We start from the raw sequence: 25094 nt of genomic DNA on the forward strand, positions 1-25094 counted from the left end.
CAGGTGTGTGCCCAGCAGGGGCTGAGCCTACACCCTGATTTGGTCTGCAAGACCCACTGGCGCCTGGGAAATGAACCACACCCTTGTAGGAGGGCTGCAAAGTCCAGGTAGTGACATCCTAGTGACAGAAAGCCAACACCCAAGCCTGAGGGACAGTGGTGCCATTCCACAGCATCCGGCCCCCAGTGATAAGAACTCCTGCATGGAGAGGAACTGGGACCTGAATTCTAGGTGCTCTCTTCAACAGCCCAACAAGAGGCCCTCAGTCTGCAAGCACAGCCAAGGCAAGGTGTGAGAGGGCCACCCAACCTTCCTAGGAGCCTGCCTCCGAGCTCCTGGGACCACCTGGTGGCCTGAACACAGTCCTGCAACATCCTCAGCAAGCCAGAGGCTGCAAGCTGGTGCCAGCGCCCACCTTCCTGGGCACAGATGTGTCTCTACCAGCACAACACAGAGGCAGTGCAGAAGCCCGCACTGGTGATGGCAAAAACCATGAGGTGTCCCTGCCATTCCCTGGCACCAACTAGGACACACAGGCCAATCCCACCGTGGGGTGCCGCTCAGCAGTGACAAAGGAACATGCTACGGACACACACTGTAACTTGGTGGCTCTCAAGGGCACCATGCCACACAAAGAAAGCCAATCTCAGAAGGTTATATACTCTATGATTCCACTCATGTGTCATTGTTGAAATGAGAGGGCTTCAGAAATAGCAAACAGATGGCATCTCAGGTATTGCGGGAAGGACTGGAGAGAACAGAGTGGGCAGCGACCTGAGGTGCTGGTGGCATGTGCCTATCTATACTCGCAGTGGTGACTTGCAGTGGAGCACAGAGCACATGTGGTGCTAACACTAAACTCCTAGATTTGATGTTGTTTTGCTGTGAGGACTGACCTCGACCTATGTAGTCAGGACTACTCATTTTTTGCCTCCCACGATCACCCCAATCTGCACTTTCAGTAGAGTCCTCCAGAAAATTCACAAGGGAGTCAACGTTCCCCTGTGGAACAGGTTCTGAGGTAGACAAGCCTGCTCGACTGTGGCTATCACAATGTTTTGGACATGCTTCAGGCTGGCGGGCTAACTGCAATGGGCAGCAGCTTCGGTGTACTATGTGCATTTTCCTCATGATGGCCTTACGGGGATGTGACCCCTTAGAGGTCAAGAAGCATCTGCAGCCATGCAAAACCAACCAGGGACAAGGAGTATTACAGGAAACCTCTGAACTTCTTGGGAGCCTGCATTCCAGAATAAAACTAAAAACTTCTCAGCTGAGGTAACCAGTGTGGCTGCTGCTATAGGTTTAGACCAAGGAAAGGCATGGGGGAAGCCAAGCTTCTCACTGCTGGAGTGGGGTCTCTGGGAAGTGAAGGGCTGCAGTGGCCTATCAGGGGCTGAACCCAAGCAAGGACTCCTGTGGACTCTGGTGAGTGTGACGCAGACATCCCACAGAGGCACAGATGCTCATGCACACAAGTTAGTGTGCACACATACCTCCCAGCTCTCATGGGCCAAGAGGGCCTGGACCAACGGCACCAGACAGCAAAACACCTGTCTCGACCCATCACTCTGTACAAAAGGAACCACAGAGCGTGGAGAAACAGCTTACTGTAGGACTTGTGCAGGAAAGACACAGATGAGCCTGGAGCATCACGTAGGGCCAGTGCTCAGAACAAATACACCTCACACACACATAAAACCATAATGACAGGGACATGGGAAAAGGACCCAGGGTTGGACTGAAAGAGCCCCAAAGTCACAACCACAGAATCAAGTAGTGCTCAATTAAAGCCTAAAATCTAAGATAAATACCCACAAGCCCATCTGGTATAAAGAAATGGGGAGAAGACACAAGTCACTCATGCTAAGAATCCCATGCAATTTATGTAGAGACTCTGCCCCCCAGGAAGAGGCACTATCTCCCAACCCATTAGGTGTGGGCAGCTTCAGAAGAGCACATTTTTCGCCAAGTGTGGTAGTACATGCCTATAATTCCAGTACTCAGAAGACTGAGGCAGAAGGACTACCATGAGTTTGAAGCCATCCTGAGCTACACAGCAAGACCCTATCTCAAAAACAAAGCAAAATAAAACAAAAACATTACTATAATTTCATAATAAATCTTGGAATCAGGTAATTAAAAAAAAAAGAAAAAGAAACACACATAGAAATTGGGAAACAAAGACTTCACAGTGGAGAAACCTTGTAAATAAGACCACAGCCAGGTGCTCAAGGTCAGCAACAGTCATGGTAGGTCACACGATGGTATGGCCCTTTCACATGACGTGATGAGAGGAGAATTGTCTCCTGCAGTCCTCCTCTCCAACCTACAACCTCAAGTAACTGTGAGGAAAACATCTGGTAAATCTAAAAATGGGAAAATTCCTCAAAAGTGCCAAGGTCATCAGGAACAAAGTGTGAGAGACTGTCACGCCCAGGAGGTGCCTAAGGAGATGGGGTTACTAAATGTCACGCAGTATGAAAGGTAGATCCCAGCAGAGAAAAAAAGGCATTTCATAAAAACTAATGAACTCTGAAGAAAGTACTGATTTTTGTTAATAATGAGTCAACACTGATTTATTAATTTTATCAAATGTACCATGCAAATGTAAGTGTTAATAACAGGATGTTTATAAGCTACCCAGTCCAGGTAAGCGTAGCTGGTGCACCAGGACACACCCTGCCTGAAGCTGCCCCTTCTTCCAAGAGGGCAGTACATCCACTGCAAAACTCAGAGCCACCCACCACTTCCTGGGAGCCTCCTGTGACTACTCTACTCCTTCCCAGTTGGCACACATGAAGACATGTGCAAGCCCTCCCACCACAGTGGGTATGGACCTGGCTGTGGTGTGCCCTGCACGATGCTCTGACAGCATGGCTCAAACAGGAACCAATAAGCTGATGTAATGAACCACCATGGCCAAGCACCATCACCTCGTTCCCAGAGACCAGAGACAGTCTGCTGAGCTGGGAAACAAGATCCAGAGACACTGAGAGGTGGCTGTGTGCTCATAGGGCAAGATCAGCACCAGGCTGTGGGACTGCAGCAGAGCCTCCACATGAGGATCACCTGATCCAGGCACCCACCGCCTAGCCTCACAGCCTTATCTACATCTGACGTGCAAGACCCTGGCTCCAGCATGACCTTGGGTGTCCCACACTATGGATCCTCCTCCACCACTGCAGGGAGCCATGTGGAGTGCACATCATGGCTGCTAGGGCAGGCACCTTTCAGCCTGCTTCCATGCATCTGCATGCTGACACCAGCAGCTCTAGGAAAGCTTCCCTCTCTCCCGGTCATGGTTCTGCACAGAAGAGCACCAATTCTCCACAAAGGCTCTCACAGACAGCAAATCCTTCAAGTCTCTGCTTAAGCCTGACCGCAGACAACAACTCCCATGTCATCATGATGCCGCTTGTCTCTTCTCTGTCATGGCTGGCGAGGTGTGCAGTTGAGTGCTGCTGCTGCCTCTTCCCCCTGGACTGTCGATCCTATGAGGACCACATGTATAAACACACTCAGGGCACCTTAATGACATGGGCAGGCACTTGACAGGCGTCTGGGGAAGGGAAGATGGGAGAGGCCCAGAGTCTTACCCTGTGAGTCCAGCAGAAGCCACACCCAAGGGCAAGCACCTTCTCTGCCAAGGTGCAGTCCTGCACTTGCTACATGAGGACACTTTGGGAATCTCCCCTCTCTGGGGCTGCAGAAGGGGTCAGCCCCACCCAGGCCCCAGGAAGCCCAGTGTGACACCAAACTGATTTAAGGTCTCCTTTAAGAGAAAGCAAGGTGCTGTCAAGAATGTGCAGAGGTAGCTGTGAAACAGCAGTGTACAGGAGCTGAAACATAATTTGTACCCTAAAATCTTATTCACCAGGAGGTCCCAGCAGCAAAACAGTCCCCAGTTCGCACCACACATGACCAAGAACAGGCAGATGCTCATGGACGTAGCTCCAGTTACTTCTCAGCTGCACCATCTTCCTGGGAGAGGGGCAGACAACACAGCCTCCTCTGCTCACTCAACATTAGGGTGAACACAGACAGGGAGGTCCTGTCCAGAAAGCTGGACATCCCACCCTTGCCTAGAGACCCCTTGGGGACAGACTTGGCTCTTGTCTTCCTTGTCTTCTGAAATTTCAGTGCCCATGCATTTTTCTCCCCAGTACTGGGGACTGAATCCAGGGCATTCACACTGAGCTATATCCCCAGGCCCCCACCTTTTTTTTTTGGTGGGAGGGGAGTTTACAAAGTCTACTAAGTCACTAAATTGCTCAGTCTGGGCTTGAACTTGTGATCTTCCTTCGTCAGCCTCCCAGAGTGCTAGGATTATAGGCATGTGCCACCACACCTCTCAAGGTGACATTTTAAGTAACCAAAAACCATTCATGCCTGCACTAGGCTTAAAGTGCTGACAAGAAAACCCCTTGGACACAACAATTAGGGAGGGCCAGGGATTTAGCTCAGTGGTTCTGGCGCCTGCCTCTGCAGAGCAAGGTCCCAAGTTCGATCTCTGGTACCAAAAAACAAAAACAAAAACAAAAACAAACAGAACAATTAGGGAAAAATGGCCATCAGAACAGTCCCCATGGCACCTGCAAACAAGTGATCTTTCACACCCTGGACCAGATCCCCTTTGGCTTCCTTTGCACTTTCTGGCAGTAAAGGACAGGAGAGCTGCCCACCTGGTAGGTCTTAAGAGTGCTGACCCTACTGTCAGAGGTGCAGCCTGCAGAGGGCAATAGGCTGGGGCACTGGATGTTACAGAGGTATCAAGAAAAGTAGATCCCACCAAGAACATTGGTGTTCAAGGACAAGAGAGCACAGTTTAAGCAAACTGTCAAGTGCATGGGGTGGGGGGCATGCTGCCCCTGGTCATGGCTCCCAGGCAGTTACACACAACTCTGCTCAAGATGTGAATGCACAGACCACCATCAGCTGGTGATGAACCACACTTGGCTGTGTAGATGTTGGGACAGAGGCAAGATGTTACGGAGAAAAGAGCAGGTGTAGACTAGTCAAGGACAGCCCAGCTGCCCCTCCAGGAGCCTATACCTTGGTTAGCAGCAGGACACGCTTCTGCAGCCTGCGGGCCAGCGCCTCGTGGTTCTCGCGCTTTTTCCTCTCCTCCAGGAGCTGGCCGCTGATCTGCCGCACCTCCTCCTGCAGCTGCTGTTGGGCCTTCTCCAGCACCCGGGCACTGCACAGGGAAAGCAAGAGGGCAGAGTGGTGAGGCCTGGCACACTGTCCCCAGGGCCTGGGACATCCTAAAATAGAGCTGCACGTGTGCCTACCTCCCTGCCGTTTCCTCACTTCTGAATAGCTACTTAGCGCCTTTCAGGAGTTTCTGGATTTCAAATAGACACCCAGGGTGATCCCAGCACACGGTGGGAGGTGGAGGGAAGCTCAACTCCACACACAATGGGAAAAATTGTCAACCACACAGCACTTCAGGACGGGGCTTCTGAATGAGCTAAATTGCCAGCGCAAGCACTTCCCGTGTGAATCACAGTCAGCACAGATGTGCAGCCTGGGGGGCTGTGCCGCGTTGGCTGGTGGGCAGGAGAGGCGCTACAAAGTGAGAGAGGCGCTGCACAGGCTCTGGGGCCATGGCATGGGACAGACAGCAGGGGTGCTGAATGCCCTCCCACCTGTCATTCCTGTCCATCTCCTTTTCTAATATCCCTTCTGCCTCTGCCTCTGTCCCCCCAGAGCCTCTGCCTCAGAGTCTCACCTACAACACCAGGACAGCCACCTAGCAGCCCTTACAGGGCCATCCTCCAGCACCAAGTCTCTTGAGACAACAGAGGTAGCTGGACCCTTCCTATCAGAGGCTACTGACCATTCACCGGCCACCCTCAGCACATGGCCACCACCCTGCTTCTCTCAAGACCACCACTCTGCATTGTCCAGTCCCAGCACTGCTGACAGCAAGACTTCACCACTGTCCAGGTGGCTTTCCAAGCTTCACCCAACTCACACGTGAACACCCAGGGAGGGACACAGAGGAAGGGCTCAGATAAAGGGAGTGAGTCAGGGCAGGATCAACCCATCAGGACGCGCACCACAGACAGTGCCAAGAAATGGTGGGACACAGCGTTCGTGCTACTCACAAGGCAGAAATCTCTCTCAAAAGGAAACCTAAATGAGCTTCAAAAACTAAAGCAGGCATTAGGATTCTCCTGTAAGGTGCTATTTATAACATTCGTGTGAGGTGACTATGAGAACAGTGCGGCTGCTTTGAAAATATAAAAATTTGGGTTGAGGGCTGTGAAGGGCATCTACAGTCTTAGATCATTCTTGGCATCCAATTACTTCTATTTGCTTTGATTACAAGATCTCAACAAAACCTTGAGGGCAACAGATAATCCTTCCCTCAGAGGTACTCTAAGTTTTTTCTAAATCAGAATTTAGTAAAACTCTTTAAACAGCTGAAGTATAATTTGAAAGTGACTGTGAATCAAACATTTATGGAACTTTAGAAAGAACCTGGTGTTGGTTCTGGTCCACCAACTGTGGTGCGGAGCCTGGGTGACCCTGGCGAGCCCCAGGCAGACGCCAACAAGACCACAGATGCTGGGACCCACATGCCAGCATCCAGGACACCACCTCTCAACCAACTGAGGGTCTCGGAAAGCCTGACACTTACATCTACTGCAAACACAGAATCAACCAACTGCCACCTGCACCTCTAGGTGCTCCATAACCAAAACCATAAAATACAACAAGTACAAATACTCCTTGCAAATAGACATATTAAGAGGCTATTTTGAGTTCCAGTTCAATTTAAAACTATTCATAGACCAATTTAATAATCAAGAACTGTGAAATTGACTCTTGAATCATTGAATTCAGGTGGGTAAGTTCACAAGTGCTTTAAATCACTGCTCCAAAGTGAGTAATTTAATTAGGAGAATGGCAGCATTCACTTGGCTATTGTAAGAGCTATGCACACAGAGGAGCAAGAACACAGTAATGCTACCTAGCCGGTGACTGGGCACAGCACCACACCAGGCAGGGTTGAGGGGAAGGGGCTTCTCTTACATGCTGTCTGTAGCACAAGGCGGGCAGGGTCTCAGGAGCACAACGTCCTTATATCTGTATGGGGGTCATCCCCCACGCAGGGCCCTCCCATCAGAGCAGGTGCAAATACACATACACAGTCACACTACAACGGCCATTCTTCTGGGCTTTGAGGACCTAGGTTCAGGGCAACAGAACCAGGTAGCAAGACTGGGCCAGGAACCCTGGCTTTTGGTCTGAGATGGCAACCGAGCCACACACTACAGTTGGGCTTCAGCCACCGCAGGGCGTGCAGGGTGCAAGTAACAGGAGCCCTAACCTCAGCTCTCCACCCAGATCCAAGGTGCTGGAAGGGCACAAATTGTGATGGGCAAGCGTAACTGTCAACTTGCCTGGATTAAGAGACTCCTGGGAAGGCGGCTGGGCTGTGGGGACACAGTACTCATCAGTGAATGAATCCACTCTCGTCAGAGGTGAACATGCCTTCAGGAGACGTGCCCAGTGGAGAAGGCAGATAGGTCATGGCATGTGCCTTTGGAGGGCATCTCTCTTGCTGGCACTGTTCCCCTGCTCTGCTTCCCTGCCACTGAAGTGAGCAGCTTTGTTCCTCCACCATGCTGCTTCTACTATGGAGCCAGCAACTGTGGACTCACTCCCCTGAAATCAGAAGAAAAAAAAAAACACCCCTTTCTTTTAAGTTGTGTATGTCAGGCATTTGGTCCCAGCAAGGAAAAACTGACTAATACAACCCTGCAAGCAGGGACGCAAGCTGGGAACTCATCGGCACCCACAGGAGAAAACGGAGCCTTCCGGGGAGAAGTGCTAGGTTCAGACAGAAAAGTTCACTTCCCACGTTACGAAGAAAACCTTTACTCACTGAGGAGCAAAATACTGTACATTTCATCCAGTGAAGAGAACAAATAAAGCCAGAGAAACACGGCCCTACCAGAGACCCGCCAGCAGGCAGGACAGTACTGAGGGCAGGACAGCCAACTGCAGACCCGATCCTGACCACAGGGGTGGAGACAACCCTGAGAGCTGCCACACAGAGCACAGCGAGGGCCATAGCTAGGCACAAGGCATCAAACAGGCCGCACCTCCAGGAGGCAGCCACCACTTCTTGGGTGGTGTGGACAAAGCAGAGAGGAGAGGATATGAAGGTGTGAGAACACACAGGAGAGCCTTGGGACCCGACAGGGTGCCGGGGCAGGGTGGGAATCCCCAGAGGGCCTGCACACAGGGTGTGACTGAGCACAAGGGGGCAAGAAGCAGGCAGGAGGCCCACAGGCAGGACAAACAATGGGCAGGGCCTTGTCTCCTCCTCGAGCACCCACACCACCGAATGGAGACACCAGGTCAGATGACAGACATGGGCTGCAGGTCTCAAGCTGCAAAGCTAGCAGTGATGGACAAGAGGCAAAAAGCAAACCCAAGAGCGCCTATGTGAGGTGCAATGCAGACAATGGGAGGCACGGAGGCATACAGAGGACGGCACCATGTGTGGGCTGTTAGAAGGGTGGGGGAGAGGCAGGCTTTCCATGGGGAGCACAGCCATAGCATGAGGAAGGGGGAGCTGGCCTGAGGGACTCACAGCCAGGCAGACACAAGGCGAGAGGTCAGAAGGGAGTGAGGGGGATGAAGGAGAGACGGGGAAGAGGCTACGAAAATGAATGAAGAGCCCAGAGAGAGGTGTGCTGCGCTGTAGAGGCAAGTGGACAACAGGCTGACAGTGGACAGGGTAAGGGGACTTGTTCATAAGATGGGGCATAGCAGCTGGGCATGGTGGCACAAGCCTGTAATCCCAACACTTTGAAGGCTGAGGCAGGAGGATCACTGAGAGGTTAAGGCCAGTCTGGGCTATATAGTAAGTTCAAGACCAGCCTGAACTACAAGATGAGACCCTGTCTAAAAAACAAAAAAACAAAAAACCAAGATGGAGAACAGCACAAAAGTGCAGCAGCACGCTCCAGGTGCTGGTCCAGCAGAGGGAGTGGAGTTCCGGAGGCAAAGAAGGGACAGTCCAGCATGAAGCCCCTGAGCAGCAAGAAGAGCTGAACTCACTGTCCAAGAGGGAGGCAACGTCTCCCAGCATCTAGCCTGTGGTGTCCTCCAAGGATCCCCAGCAAGCTTCTCAAATCACTGCCACCAAGTGGCATCCACACCCTAGGATGAAGATGGTGACATGCATGACCTCAGGTTGGAAGGGAAACTTGGCCACTCTATCTCACTGTTCCCATGAGCATCTGGGTGACTCTGTCCCAGAGCTCCCAGAATGTTGATTCTTCCCTGAGGGAGCCTTCCTCCATTCACTCTCAGCTTTTCTTCTGAGGAAAGGAAGAAAAAGCTCATAAAAAATTAAACCTCTAGCTCCACTCCAAGCTGAACTCTGAGGTCAGCGGCATTTCCGTGAACCTGTGGGAGTTCAAAATGAAGCTCTTGGTGCTTCAAGAAGAAGCTGGGCATGTTTATTGATCGATGCCTTTTGAGGCAGATCTACTGAGGGAAACAAGTCTGCACTTCTGAGAATCTGTCTTTGTGTGTGATGGGCCACCGAGGTCCACTTTAATGTAGTCTTCATCAGAAACCTTGGCCTAAGAATATCTCCTTCCAAGGAACAAGGAAAGGACATGAGATATTCCAAAGCAGCAGGAGACATTTTAATGACTTTCTCCAAGTCACTGCTGGTTCCAGCTTCTCCCTCACTCAACCCCAGCATCTCATGGGCTGTGTCTACCTTGTCTCAACTCAGCCCAGCCCCAGCAGGAACACAGCAAGGAGTGCATCTGTGCAAAGACATGGAGGGACTCCCACGTGATGAGCCCCACCTGACATGCAAACAGAGAGGGAGTCAAAGTGTCTCTAAGGCTTGACCCAGGCCCAAATTCCCAAGACACAACTCTGAGCCAAGCACCCTGCCATGCACTGTGTCCCCCAAATTCATGTGTTGATGTGACGGTGTTTAGAGATGGGGTCCTCATGACAGGATAGGTGTCCTTATAACAGGCGCCAGAGAGCCACCTCCCATCTCTACCACATGAGGACACAATGGAAAGAAGCATCTGCAGGCAGGAAGACAGCCCTCGCCAGACACCGGCTCTGCCAGAGCCAGAACTATGAGAAAGAAATGTCTACAGTTCAAGAGCTGCAGACTGTGGGAGTTTGGTGATGGGACCCCAACTCAAGACGATAACCTTCTCTTGTCACGGCTGGAAAAGAACTACTACATGTAGGGGACTATCCCGACGCATTAACTGATGGCTCGAGCGATGGTTCTTGGTGGGTTAAGACATAGATATAACTGCCTGTGCATGGTTCTTTAGGAATTTCTCTTTGGCATGGAACTAGGCAAACAAAATTTTATTCAAGCTTGCAAAATCACTAAAAGTACCTTTCTGCTTAGAGAGCCAAGAAGCACGCATCAAAACCCACCCACACAAATGGTTTTTTACCTTCTCCAATTTGCAGATGAGTAGATTCGGACCCAAGCAGCTGAGTCACCTCTGTGAGGCCACCATGTCCCCTCCAAGACACAGTGATACTTGTCCTCTATGGCCTCTAGGTTCTGTGCCCAGAGTAGCTCAAAGCACTGACCCCTGATGGTGAACACCCCCAGTCAGACCAAGCTAAGCCACTACCAACAGGTCCCTTGTTGAACATCTGCCTCCAGCATAAAAGGCTCCAGATGCCCAATGGCATGTCAGGAGGAAAGTATAAGAGTATGGGCCCAATTCAGTAGCTTGCCCAAACATGGTCACCTACAATATCCCCGCTGCTAGGAGATGCCACAACTCCTCCCAGACTCTGCTTGTCCAGCGAACAGAAGAATCAAGATGAGAAGGATCATAGGCAGGGTAGGGGTACAGTTACAGTCCTAGAAGTGGACAACGTGGTGAATCCTGGTCCCACTGATGGACTGGCCAGGAGTGCATGCCAGGACCCTTCATGGGCCCAAAAGAGAGTTGCACACACATTCAGGCTGGAGGCAGACAGAGCCAAAGAATGTAAGGACCTAGTGGACAGTGAGCTGGCCACTGGCATGTTGGGACAGAGAATCGTGATGATCTTGGGCAGCAAAAAAACCCCAGGGGCCCTGTCTGCTAGCATGGCTTTGAAAGGGATGAAGACAAGCACACGGCAAGAGCAAATCAGGGGCAGCTTGGAAACACCCACTAGGGGAAACCAAGACTAGGAAGAGAAGAGGAGCTGCCCTCCAGCCTCTGATGGTCTGGAAGAACAGCCAAAAGTGACTGGCACAGTGGTTGTCCAAGTGACTGGAAATCTTGTGCCTATGGACCTCTGGAGGTGAAAGAGCTGTGTGAAGGGGTCACCCTGAGCAGGGGACCACTAAGGGCTAACTTGCCACATTAATGATGGCCACATACCAGGAGACTGAGATTTCCTCGTGGAACTGGACTTTACGTCCCTGAAGTACAGGGGTGGGGGGTGGGAGGATTCACCAGAATGTAAGGAGCAAGCTGACTGAGCCCCAGCCAGGTGGGCACTCACTAATCCCTACCCAGCCTGCAAAAGAGCAGGGCCCACAGCTTCCTTCACATCTAGTAGGTGGTACCTACCAGCTAAAGGTTGATTGCCCCTGTCTAGCTGCCCCTGAGAAAGGCTTCAGTTTCTGAGATCTTCTCAACAAAATCAGAAGGGTCACAGTACCACAGAGGAGCTGGAAAGTGCTGTAAACAGCAAGGATCAGGGCCCATGCCTGTCCTGCAGGGGACCCAGGGCTCTCAGAAAAGAAGGGCAATGCCCTTTACTGGCCACTGCCCAGCCTCAGCCACAGCATCCTTGCCCTTAGTCACTGTACAAGGTAGCCATGCTGACAACTGATGTCCCTGTGCCCTCCTTTTGGCACCAGACAAGAGGGAGGCCAGACAGACTGACTCCCATGGGCCGCTATCCAAAGTTAGGTGAGGCCATCGCCATGTTAGAGCATTGCCTCTCCTTGAGGAAGGCACTGGAGAGAGGGACAGCGCATTGGCAGTGCCTGAATGGCGCTGTTTGGATGGCAAAAACCAATCCAGGTCAGCACATAGGACAGATGGTAGGAGGGAGCCAGAAAGGGCTCAGAATCAGGGAATGGCAAGGACCAAACAGGATTTGAGGCTCCCATGCAAGGAGCCACTGTGCAGCCATGTGCTGGTAAGGGGACACAGCAAGGACCTGCTCATCCTTGAGTACTCCTGCCTCTGAGAAAGGCATCACTGCCAGCTCAGCTTTGGGAGCCAGCAGTGACTCCTTCCTGACCGTCCCTGACCATCCCCACCTACCACACTGGGGCAAGGCAAGGGAAGGCCTCCAGGGCGCACCTATAGTCCCCACCACCCCCAAGCTCTCTTGCTCAGTACTGCAGTGACTGCCTCTGCCAGTCCCTCCCTGGAGCAACACCACCCTCCTCCTCCCAGCCACCAAAGCCACCCTAAAAGGGACACTTGTTACAACCCCACTTCCCATGTCCCTCCATGTATCCTGCTGTGTGTATACAACACAATCTCAGTGCCAGTCTAGTATGGCCTCTGCCCACTCCAGCTCCACATGTTCTTAATGCTCTAGAGACATTCAAACTTTTGTCACTTCAGTCACCTGGCGTGCTACACATGCAGCCCTGAGAGCTTGCCCACCTGCCTGGGCATCCTGTGGCCTCAGCAAAATACGAAGTTTAAATCACCTTTATCGCTCTATCCCATGTCCCCATCTTTGCCTTCCTGTCAGGACGTGCTGCACTTATGCAGCTTATGTGTTTAAAGCCCACCTCCCCCCCACTCCACCCTGGAAGGGCAGAGGTGGCAACTGTCCAACTTACCACTCCACCCCCAAGTGCTGTACGGAGTACATCCTCAGCGAATCACGGCATCACCATGCAAAAGTTTAACCAGTGATGGGCAAGAAGTGGGATTCCAAAGTCCAGCCCTGTGGCAGTTCACAGAGCACTGGGCTACTCCTGGACATATCAGGGAGAGGAAATGGGGGCCTGGGCAGGGACAGGCACCAGGTCTGGGATGCTAGCAGAGACCAAGGAAAACTCCAGCCCCAGCAAACATACCAGGTCCCGGCTCTGGAGGAATCCAACAGACCTGCCAGAGTCCACCTGCCAGAACCTCTCAAGCCATGCACACACACTCCCCAGCCACAGGAAGCGTGTATACAGCTGTACTTACAGCTTGAGGGGCTACCAGACAATGCTGTGGGAAAATTCTAGATGGAACATAGACCAGATACAGAAATGTTCTCCCAGAAGGCCAGGGTTTCCAGATAGGTAGAGGTAGCCCTGTGCCATCAGGCTCCCACTCCTGCCAGCAAGAGGGCTGGTCGGCCACAGAAGCAGTTACAGTGGGGTGTGTGGTGGACGCAGGTGTGCCCTTGGCTCAGGTCCTCCTGAGGGACATCAATGGTTGCCCCTGGAGAGAAGCTAGGCATTTCAGCCTGGGGGCTACTCCAGAGCAAGGATCCAGAGAACTGGAACACAGCTCCGTGGCACCTGACCAGCCCAGGGCCCTGAGCACTGCACTAACTTCTCTGGCCTTCCAGTTCCTGCCATGATTGTAGCACTGATGTATACCAACCTCAAGGGCTGTGCAGAACTTAACAAGCCACACAGGTCAGGTACAAGGCACAGAGTACTCAGCAAGTATTGGTTCCCTTTCCGTGCCCTGCTATAATGGGAGGGGCATGCCCACCATCTGCATCCAGCCCCCACTGTGCTGCAACGGAACTGTGGTAACGAGTTGGTAGAGCCATACATCACGACCTACTTCTCTGAATCTGCACAGGTCTAATGGGGGCAACACAGGAGGTCGGCAGCTGGGATCGCCTGTAGGCACGCAGTCCTCCCTGCTGCACAGAGCCTTCCAGGATGAAGGCTGCCCAGATGCATGCTTGTGCTCAGGCCCCATGAGAACCTGACAGCAGACTCAGCAAGGCCACTGCAGGACTCATCTGAGCACTGTTTACCCATGTGGACCTTCCCCATGGCCAGCCTCAGCCCCAACATGGCTGTGATGAGGTTATGGGACATGGGAAGAGAAGGAGAGGACCAGAGATACAGGAGGGAGCAGATGGGAGTCCCTGGGCTGGCCTCTGCCACCATGTGCCCAGGCGCAGATTTAGGCAGGAATGAGTTTCCCCAGCACCCTAGAAGTCTGAGCTCAGTTGTGGCATGCAGCTGTCTTTATTTACATTATCTAATTCCAATCTTAAATGCCTCCAAATGTCATTACACATTTCTCTGAAAAAAAAAATAAGAAATCCAAATAGCAGAAACAAAACCAGAGAATGAGAAAAGCAAAGATTGAAATAATGAGCAATCAAAGGCTGGCCAAGGGCGCAAGCTTAGCCTGGCCTCTGGTCACTGCTCCCAACACAGTCTCCTCGGAGCACTGTTCCTAACAGTTCATCAATGTGAGTCACCAAATGCAATTTGTATTCCCAGATAAACAGAGGCCACACAGTAAATACTCTCATACTCTCATCTGACCCTGAAATGTGAGAAAGAAAATTGCCCCTTACAATTTCAATTCAATCCCAAGCATGACGCATAATGCAATTCAGCTGATCGGTCAGCAGCCCATATGTAATCCCTTGAGTAGGGCTGCCTCCAAAGCTGGGGCCCCAGCCACCATCAGTACAGCAAGCCCACCCCTCAGCTACTGCGACTCAGGAACTGAGGCTAGTGCAGATGAGAAAGCAGGTCGCCTCTCAAGTCTTCACTCTTGGGTATCGTCCTGCCTGACACTTGGGGAAGAAAGATGTAGACAGGTAACTGAGACAGTCCAAAGCTACAGCTGAAGTAAAGATGCAAGGTGGGTGTCCAGAGCCATGCAGGTGGGACTTCTCGGGGTGGGGTAGGAGAAAGAGTGGCTCCTATGTCTCTCCATCCTAAGCCTGCCTGGGGTGAGGGTGTGGATGCAGACACTAGGTTGCAGAGGCAGGGGGTCAACCAGCTATGGCGCCTGCTCTCTCCTGTGCACCAGTGGTCAGCAAACAGCTCCCGCCAATTCTGTAAAGTGTTATTGGAACACTGCAGACTCCCTGCTGACGGACTGTATATGGTTGGTGTCCTGTAACAGACTGTGTGGCCTGAAAAGCCAAAAACATTTACAATCTTGCCCTTTAGAGACAAAGACTACTGACTGCTGGTCTATACCGGTGATTTCCTTTAGAAACGTCAGTAGGGGTACCTAAAACAAAGATGTGACCTCTTACCACACTGCCAGCCCCCTCAATGCTACTCATTCCCTCCACACGGGGCTGGCAGCCCAGCCACTGGCCCTGCAAACCCACGCATTCCAGCCAAAAACAACAATCCTCCTACTAACCCACCATCCCTCACCTAGCACGCCTACACACCAACGCCTTCTCGTAAGAATCTCAACACATGAACCCCATCTCTACACATGAACAGGGCTCAGAGCAGCCAGGCTGACCCCAAATCTACCACCTGGGACAGCACTACCATCACTCCATGCAGAGGACAGAGGAGCTTGCCAAGTTCCCTTTCCTCGTTTCCTCCATGAAGGTCTGTTTGGGGGAGCAGAGGAACTGTCATTTTCTTCAACAGGGTTCAATCCCCAGTACCACCAAAAAACAAACAAACAAACAAAAACCTCCAGAACAGTGAGGTAAATCTTTTCTCTTTTTAAGTAAGTGATCCGGGGTATTTCATTATAGTAAGGGAAAGCTAATCAATATACACAGTAACACAGGAAGAAAAAGAGGAAGAGAAGGAGGAAGGAGAGGAGGAAGCCACTGCAACCGTGAGATAATGTGTATGTCAGCACAAATGAGTGTGTGAAATTGTTGTGTGTTTATGTGAGTGTGTGCATGAGTGTGTGAATATGAGGCACAGGAGGGACAGAGGGGATCCTGGGGTACTCGGCTTGAGTTTCTGTCAAGGGAGTGACTTCAGCTAGAGGCCGGGAGGGTGATGGGAACACGTCAGCACTGAGATGGGCCGAGGTCTCCAAGTCTCACTGCCGGAGTCCTTGGACAGCAGAAGGTAGCAGGGCACACTGCAGGACCTGGCTGAGGCAAGCGCTGACGAGCGAGGAGCTCAGGTGCAGTGCTTAATTGAGATGGAGAGTCAAGTCGGACACGCAGTTAAAAGATGAGACAGAATAATCTCAGCAACATCTCTCTCTTCGGAATAACCCAGCAGTCCAATTAGCAGCTCTGATGCTGAGGTTCCAGGTGCCCCCAGAATCGATAACAGCTTGCTGGCCAGCAGAGCTGGACTGCCTGCACCTGCATGGCCTTCGATCGACACCTGTGCTCCACTATAATCCTCCAGCCGCCACTGTAGTGCCTGATTAATACAGCCCACACCCCTGTTTATTCTCCCATTGATTTCGTTGTCCTAGACCCAAAGCCTGAAAGTCAATACTCAGCTGGGCAAGGCACTCTGCTGTCTCCCCCTTGGCGAGGCGTGCCCCCCACTCCTGTCAATCAGGTATGCACAGCATGGAGACCCTGAGGGGAACAGAGCCCTCTCTCTGTGTGGGGCTGGTGCACACTGTATGTGACCAGGGCTGACAAGCTCTACACATTGTCAACAACTAATAAAGAAACATCTCCAAAGTATTCCCTCTGCTAGAAAACAAAAATGAAAGGAGAAAATGAGGCTTTCAGAATTCTTGCTTTCTCTCCCACTATTTTTAGTGCAAGCCAGGAGCAGAGGGAGGCATCTGCTGACCGATGGCTGTGTCAACACGGCCACTCATTTATTAATCTCACTCCTTGCACCCCAGGCTCGGGCTTGGAGGGTTGACACTGGGCTTGAGAAATGCCAGCTCTACGCAGTTTATTTCCTCTTGAACTTTAAGAGCTGACTGAAACAGAAGTGACCTTTAAAAGGCAGGGTTAGTGCTTTTCGGCACACCGCAGCACTTCCCGAGTACACAGCTTGAGAGGCCAGGCAAACGCCCTCGAGCACCAGTGGTGACCCTTGTGCTGGGAAAGCACCTTGGCAGGGCATCCGCAGAGAAAGCCCGAGGTGGCCAGTGGGGGCCAGCAAGGCCAGGCATCAGGGGATTCCAAACATGTGAGCCACATCTCATCTTCTGGGGTGAAGGCTGAAGAGGCGCAGTGCTGGACATACAAAACCTTGTACACCGTGGACTTGAGCCTGGCCCCTGCCCACCGCCTGCTAGCAGCAAGCAGGACAGACATGGAGAGGACCACCATCTGCTTCTCAAACTCCTCTCAGATGAGCAATCGGAAACAGTATGCTTCCTGGAGCCATGCTCTTCAGGAGCTTCAGTCACTCCTGCTGGTCAGTCCTCAAGTATCCCCTAGGAACCATCTCATGCCTCTGCCAAAAGAACTCCATAGTGCTTCCAGTGCAAGGGGAAGCTGTGGTCCCAGAGCAAAATAGGCCAGGCAGGAATCGTGTGAGCACAGAGAAGGCAAAGGCCCAGGGGTAGGGTGCCTGGCAGAGACACCATTCAGAGCTGTAAAAAAGGTCATCTTGGGGGTGGGCAGGGCCAGCTCTAGATCTGAATGTGGACTCTCTGCCAGCTAGGATCTGACTCTCCTGGAAGAAGTGTCCCTTCAAGGACAGGGGACTCAGGTAGCAGCAATCCTAACTATAAATCAACATAAGCCATATCATCTGTGCTACCAAAGGTGCCTGTGGCCACAGTGCCGGGCAAGGACAGAGGCAGTTGAGGGAGTTCAACAGCATTTAGAAGATTCTGGTCAACAATTGAGAAAGGAAATTCTAGAAGTTTCTGAATAGAGTGTAGGAAAATCAACATCTGCTATGACAGTACATACCTACTTCATTTCCTGAAAGTCCATAGAGAACATGAGGGACTGGCCAGAAGGCATGGCACAGGCTGACCACAGCATATGAGACAGCCACGGGCACATGAGGGTGTCCTGTGGCCCTGATGTCCACAGAAAGGGGTCCTGGTGACCTCTACCAGCTAGGAGGGGCTGGGGTCTCCCTGCCAACCCTGCAGGACAGGTGCAGTGCTGCTGCTGCAGACAGCCCTGCGGTCACCTACCTGGCCTCACGTACAACTGCTGCAGAGACTTAGAGAGCAGAGCGGCGAGGCTGCATGGAGCCGATACCCTTCTAGGCCCATCTGCTCAGCGCAGATTAGAGACAGGAAACAGGGCTCAGCAGCCAGCGCTGAGAAAACACATTTCCTGAGCTATTGTGTGGACTTCCATCGCTGCTCACCCTTACCACTCAATGGGCAATTCACTACCCGTTTAATAACTTTCTTAGAAGGTACTCGAATTTTACCTCAGACCTTGGAATATGTGCTCCTGGAACTTCCTGTCACCAGGCCCCAGACAGCTCTGAAGATCAGGTGGCCTCAGAAGTGGAAGAGCAAACCCCACCCAGGGAGGAGGGGACAATGGCATTCACCTATTGCCAGGCCTCGGAGAAATGAGTCCCCACTGTCACTGCCCATACTGAGCATTCAGGACACAGCCCATCATGAGACCCTGCAGCAATTCACCTGCCTCTGCCTCCTACCCAGTTAGTTGCTGTGCTCTTCCCCCTACAAAGGATGAGGGCTGCTGAGAAGGAATCCCAAGGCACACTGCTGAAAAGGGACATCCTCAGTTTTTCATATCAGGGAATCCAAGGAAGAGAAGTGGAGGAGCCTCCCCTAAATCAGCTCTGGGACCGCAATGAGCTCCTCATCACTCCCCAGAGGAAGATGGTGAGTTTGCAGAGCCTTGGTCTTGGACTTCCAGTGCCAGAACTGCAAGCAGTGGATTTTTATGGTTTATAAACCACCAGTGCTATGGTATTTTGTTATAGCAGCAGAAAAAACTAAGATATATAGCTCACATCAAAAGACAGTCTTGCTGTATCAATGATTTTAGACAGACAAGGCAGAAGCATAAAAGGGGAAAATATAAAAGAAAATTTTAATGGTCCAAGAAAGAGAAACCCTTTCTACATTCACACAGAACCCAAAGCAAAACAGAAGCTCTGACAGACTACTGTGTCAAATTGCTTTAAGAATCAAACATTCAGTGTCTGGAAGAAAACTTGTAACCAAACAGAGGGAAAATGTCCAAGTAAGGAATCATATTTTCAGACAAAGGGGTAACTTCCTTAAGCTATTATTAAAGATTCCTCTAAAAATTGAATTTCTTTCTTTTTTTAATTTTTCTGCAGTGTAGGGAATCAAACCCAGGGCCTTGCATATGCTTGGTAAGTGCTCTTCCACTAAGTTACATCTCCAGTCCCAAAAATTAATTTTTAAAAAGACTGACAACACATAACTAAACAGTGCACTGCGAGCATCTCACCAGACATCTGAGTGCCCTGTGAACACAGAACAAGGTTCTCTACACACTCTATTACCAGGCTACTCAGGACACCTGGCTGGTGACATCACAGAGCAGCCAGACTCCCTCAGTTATGAGACACACGGTTGCCCGTGGAAAGCAGCAGTCCTCACAAAGTAAGCTAATAGCCAGTGGTCCCCAGGTCTGCGAGCAACAGGCAGCCACAAATGTATTACAGCTGACTCTCAGAAACACAATCATCCCACCCTGGTTCACTGTGGCCAAACATATGCCCAGCCCAGGCACCCATGAGCAGAGCAGATACACATGCTGTGGCCATCTGCATCACAGAATGCCTCCCTACCACAGAGCATGCCTCTGGTCCCACCTCTACATAGATGCCACAGCAGAGTCCACACCTCCTTTATGTGCTGTGACATATGCCTTCAGAGCTCAAGAAGCCACTGTGATAAAAAGAGGTCCCAATGGTGGTCACCTCTGCATGGACAGCCTGGTCACCAGGGCGCTGGCCACACTCTATACCTGACAGAGGGTACTACTCATGGAAAATGTCATTGAGTCCTATGGTGAGCATTCTGTGTCTCACTCACTACACCTTGATCAGACTTCGATAAAGTACTGGTTTGCACAATACACACCAAAACACAATGCTTACCAACCAGGCTTCCCCCAACAGACACCAAAATTACAGAGGCCACTGGTGTGATGAGCCATAGGAAATGGGCATTCCCATGACTAATGTGTCAGCCTTCTCCCAGGCCATGCTTCTCTGTGGGCTCCAACCCTATAAGGACCGTGACACCTCCACCCAGCTCTCCAGAACACCACCTTCATCACAGGCTCCTCGTCAAGAGTCTGGTAAAGACGCTGGTACAGATGAGCCCCAATGCAGGAGTGTGTGAGGACAGGACACGCAGGACACCTACTGGGGAAGAAGTGGACATTCCTCCTCCTACCCTAGATGCCTCAAATCAAAGTCAAGGTGAAGAAAGAGAACTCAGCACTTGATGCAAAATCGTTAAGTATTGACACAGCCTGAGTTGAACCACAGCCTCGGAACCAACAAAGCCCTTAAAACATGGTTAATTAAGGAGAAGAGATGCCAGTGCCCTTTAATGAGAGACTCCAGACAAACGGCTCAGCCAGTGACAAGGAGCAGGACAGAGCTGAACACGGCAGCCAGAGCCGTCAGGCAGCCGCTGGCATGGTGACCATGTCCATGGGAGGCCCAGGAGTGTTCGCCAGGTGATGGATTGGACTCAGACGGGCTGTAATTGCTCTTGTCTTCTCAGACTGAATGTTGAGGGGTGAGTGAGAGGAACAAGGGGCCAGGGGACAAGGATGCACAGCCAGGATACTGAGTGACAAATCAGCAAGAGGACGCAGCTTGAAAAGAAGACGCTTGGAGAAGAGGAGGGGTAGGTGGCTGCACACTGAGAACCTGCCTTCAGATCTCATGCTGGTCCCACTCTTTGAGTACCCTACCAGGGGCTGCTGGGGTGGGGCGGAGCTGATGGAGAGGGGCACATGAGGACCCTGAGTACACAGCCACTGCTCTGTGTCACGGCCATGGTGGCAGATGCTCAGTGCACTAAGTGCTCAGTGCACAAGACCTGCAGAAAAGTATACCATAGACTTTCACTAACATTAAGTAAACAATCAGGATGTGGGAAACTCAACTGAAACACAAAGAGCTAGAAAACATTTTTATACAGCTGGGTATGATGACATGCAACTGTAATCCCAGCACTTTGGGAAGATGAGGCAGGGAAGTCCCAAGTCGGAGCTCAGGCTGGGTAATTTAGCAACTTACAGAGAGACCCTGGCTCAAATTTTTTTAAAAAGGGCTGGGGGGCCAGAGATTTAGCTCAGTAGTTCCACCACCTGCATTGTGAGCATAAGATCCTGAGTTCGATCCCTGGTACCAAAAAAAGGGCTGGGGATGTCACTCTGTGCAAAGGCCCTGGGTTCAATCCCTAGTACCAAAAGAAAAAAGAAAAGCACCATTTTAGACACACAAGTCTGCAGAGTTCCAGTAACACTGGGGTCCAGCTGTGCTCATCTGTCCTGCCTGTGTGGATCAGAGAGGATGAACAGGCCCCTCTTTGTTGTAAGAGAGATCATGTGCCCTGCCAACAGCAGAGCTGAAATACAGTTGAAAGTAAATGTGCGTTTAGGGAGATGCTGCCTGTCTAGAGAGAGCTCCTTGATCAGAAAGCTGTCAGTGCCCCAGCACTCAAATGGCACAGAGCAAACATGCCACTGTGCAGTGAAGACCCAACCCAACAGGGCCATGAGATGCTTTCCAACTGCTGCCCAGCAATGGGTGCACATCCAGCCATGTGTTCCTTCCTACCACACAGCCCTCCATGTGCAGGTCCTCCTGCTACGCCATTGCTGAAAGAGGGCACAGAACACACTGTTGTCTACAGCAGGACCAGGCACACAGATGGAGCAGAGGGGTAGGGAAGGAACCCAGCAGTCTAGCTCCTGAGCCCATCTTGTGAACCAATTTTATTGACTCTCCATCATGACGACTCTCCTCACCTCTCCAACCCTTCAACCACTGGCAGTTACAGGGGGAAAACTATGGGCACAGTGTGCAGCAGGAAAAGATGAATTCAACATCTACTCAGCGCTCAAAGCCCCTGGGTTCAGTTCCCAGTACTGAAAAAGAAAACAACAAAGTGAATCATTTATTGAACAATAATTATATTTTTAACAACTTTTCCTGAGGAAATAATCAGCAAGTAAGCAAAGATTTGGGGACATGTGTTACTCAGAGTATCGTGTATAATACAGAAACACACACACACACACACACACACACACACACACACACACATACACACACGTGAGTGTTTGGCTAAATAAGCTATCCACATTGAGAATACTCGGGGTTTATTGGTGCTGGGGATCAAACATTGGCCTTGTCCATGCAAAGCATGTGGTCTACTCCCAAAAAGTTACATTCTAAAGGAACATTTGATTTGGAAAATATTTACAAAAGATTAAGCAAAATAAGAAGACTCACCCAACAGTGCACACAGTGTTATACTGTTTTCCTAAAAACTATATCAGGAAAAAACAAAAAAGTGTATATGTATATATATATATATATATATATATATATATACACACACACACACACACACACACATACATACATACACATACATATGCAAACATGAGGCCAAGTCTAAGCCAACACATTTATAGTGGTTTTCATTGGGCAGAAGGATTATGGGAAACCTTTATTCTCATCTTTTCTGTTTGTTTCCTCTACATTGTCAAATGTTCTAAATGAAACTGGATTCCTTTTGTAATCAGACCCAAAAAAGGTTATTCAAATAAAATGCTGACATCTTTTTGCTTCCTCTCCCTTCCTCCCAGGTGTGAACAGACAGCTGTGGGACGTGGGAAAGCAGCGCCAGGGAGCCAGAGAGGAACATGGACAGCCCAAGGACACACTGCCTCAGTCACCCTGAGCTGCTAGCAAGGAACCACCAGTAAGTGCTCCTAAGGGTCATCCAAGACCACAGGACAAGGGGTGCAGGATGAGGCCCATGAGGGCCTCCAGCAGAGATGGAAAGGCTGGACCGGACCACGAGCGGGGTGAAGCAATCAGGAAAGAGGAGTGGCACAAACACAAGCACAGGAAACACCCCCACCCTCCGGGGCCCATCTGGATGCTGAGATCATCTCTGAAACTCATGGGGCTCCAGGACACCAAGAAGCCCCAGTAGGGCAGAGGTGGGACCACGCCTGCACAGAGCCAGCAGAGTGCCCACCCCAGGACCCCACACACATCTTGAGCTGCAACTCTCCTGCCTGGAGCTGAGTGTGCTCCACACCTGCCATGTGTCTGACACTGAGGACAGCACCACTGCCCACTGCAGCTGCTCAAGTGGGAGTGGGGAAACGAGACCTGGCAGATTGGGTGTAACAAGGCAGGGGCACTGTGAAGTGCCTGGCAGAGAACATTCCAGAGGCCAGACAATGCAAGGGTGTCAGGGAAGGCTGGTGAGATGCTATGGGGAGAGGGGGCCCAGCCGCTGAGCTTTCAGGAGCAGGAGTGAGGGTGGAGGCCACTAGGTGGGGGCTGGATCGCACATGTGACATGCCTAAAGACAGGAAGCTGATAGTTTCCAAGGATGAAACTCGAAGCCCTTTACAGAAAGATCACAACAGTGAACCACTGAGGCTGAAGCCAGATGGCAAATTTCAGGAAGAAGAGAGATGTCAGGAGGGGCCCTGAGGGTGCTGCGACATAGTCATGTCCCAGTCACTTGTACAGTCTTCTTACACACTCCACACACACATCAGTAAAATATTCAGAAAGTAAGAGCTCATGCCTCAAAATGAAAGGGCATAAACAGCAAAAATTCTACAAAACAAAACATCTCTGGAAAGAGTTAAAATTTTTTAGAAAGGGAAGACACATTCCTTGGCCACCTATAGCCACTCTGCCTTTTCAGGTGACAAAAGAAACTCAGAGAAGGCCCTGCCAGTGACAGGGCCAAGACTGGCTGTGGCCTGAGGGTATGGCCACATCAAAGGGACCTGTGGACCGGAGGGGAGGCGGGAATGGCACTGGCTGTCACTAACACAGAAAATGGGACATGGGCAGAAAGGCTTTTAGGATGGCAGCAACAGCTGATATAGGAAGGGACGTCCACCTCCTAAGCTACTGTGATGACCAGCTTGCAGAGTGAAAGACACATACACAAACTCATGTGCACATGCGCACACACCCACACATCCACACCAGCACACACACCCAAGGCTGAGCTGGAGAGGCCAAGACCCAGGAAAACCCATGGAACGGGGGACAGGGAAGCCCACAGGCACACAATGGAGCCTCAGAGCTGTAGACAACGATGGCAAAGTGAAAGGACAAGAAGTACAAAGGCCTAACTGCCTCTTATTTGTGGGACACATCCCAAGATCCCCAGCACATGCTTAAAACCCCAGAGAGTATGGAACTCCAGATATACTGCTTTTTCCCATACACATAAACCTATGATAAAATTTTTTTTCCCCATTAACTTTATTGGTACATTTTAGGTATACAATACAGTTACATTCATCATTGGGATCTTGTACCATTACATGAGTCTCTTGGTTCTTATTTTTTTTCCCCTTCCCTTGCCCTCCCTTCACCCCCTCCACCCTTCCCTATTTGCAAAGACCTTGTTTCCATTTTTTTCCTCTTCTCATATTTTTTCCTTTCCCTTTTTTCCCTTCCCCTACCCCTCCCAATTCCCCTACTCTTTTAGACCTTTTCTTCCTGTTACACAATATCAGTTATGCATTTTTTAAAATTACAATATTAAGATCTAGGAGACATTACCACAGATTTTACAGAATTTAAAAGGATACAGAAAGCATATTACAAAAATCTTTTTTGAAATAAATTGGACAACTTCTAAGAAGTAACTTAGAAGACAAATTAATGAAACTAACTCTGGAGGAAATATAAAATTTGAATAGCACCTATTAAAGAAAGTATATTCCTAGCTTAAAAACCTACCTATATGACAACAGCAGGCTCATAAACATTTTAACTGATAAATTATATCAAACAATTAAAGCAGAAAAAAGAAGGAACATTTCTCCCCTCATTTTAGGAACTCAACATTGTGCTAATCCTAAAACTGGATAAAGATAATAGAAGAAAAAAGTTATGAACATAGATGGAAATTTGTTTAACAAAACAAACTCTTAGAAGTCAGATCTGGCAGGATGTAGAAAGTGGTTTTGTTATAGGGATGGCAGTGTTGGTTCAG

General features: G+C 50.5%; 1 protein-coding gene across 4 annotated transcripts in view; it reads right to left on the minus strand.

Moving 5' to 3' along the window:
- Positions 1-25094, minus strand: part of Mad1l1 (mitotic arrest deficient 1 like 1) — a 348970-nt gene that overhangs the window by 209892 nt on the left and 113984 nt on the right. For all 4 annotated transcript variants that reach the window (XM_013070590.3, XM_021254641.2, XM_004840361.4 and 1 more), the window contains exon 11: positions 5056-5200. In XM_013070590.3, coding sequence (XP_012926044.2) covers positions 5056-5200 — 145 coding nt within the window. The remainder of the gene's footprint in view (positions 1-5055; positions 5201-25094) is intronic.

This window comes from Heterocephalus glaber, unplaced genomic scaffold (assembly GCF_053883595.1).
Source record: "Heterocephalus glaber isolate CG9 unplaced genomic scaffold, H.glaber_assembly_v1.0 deba00001610, whole genome shotgun sequence".
NCBI lineage: Eukaryota > Metazoa > Chordata > Mammalia > Rodentia > Bathyergidae > Heterocephalus > Heterocephalus glaber.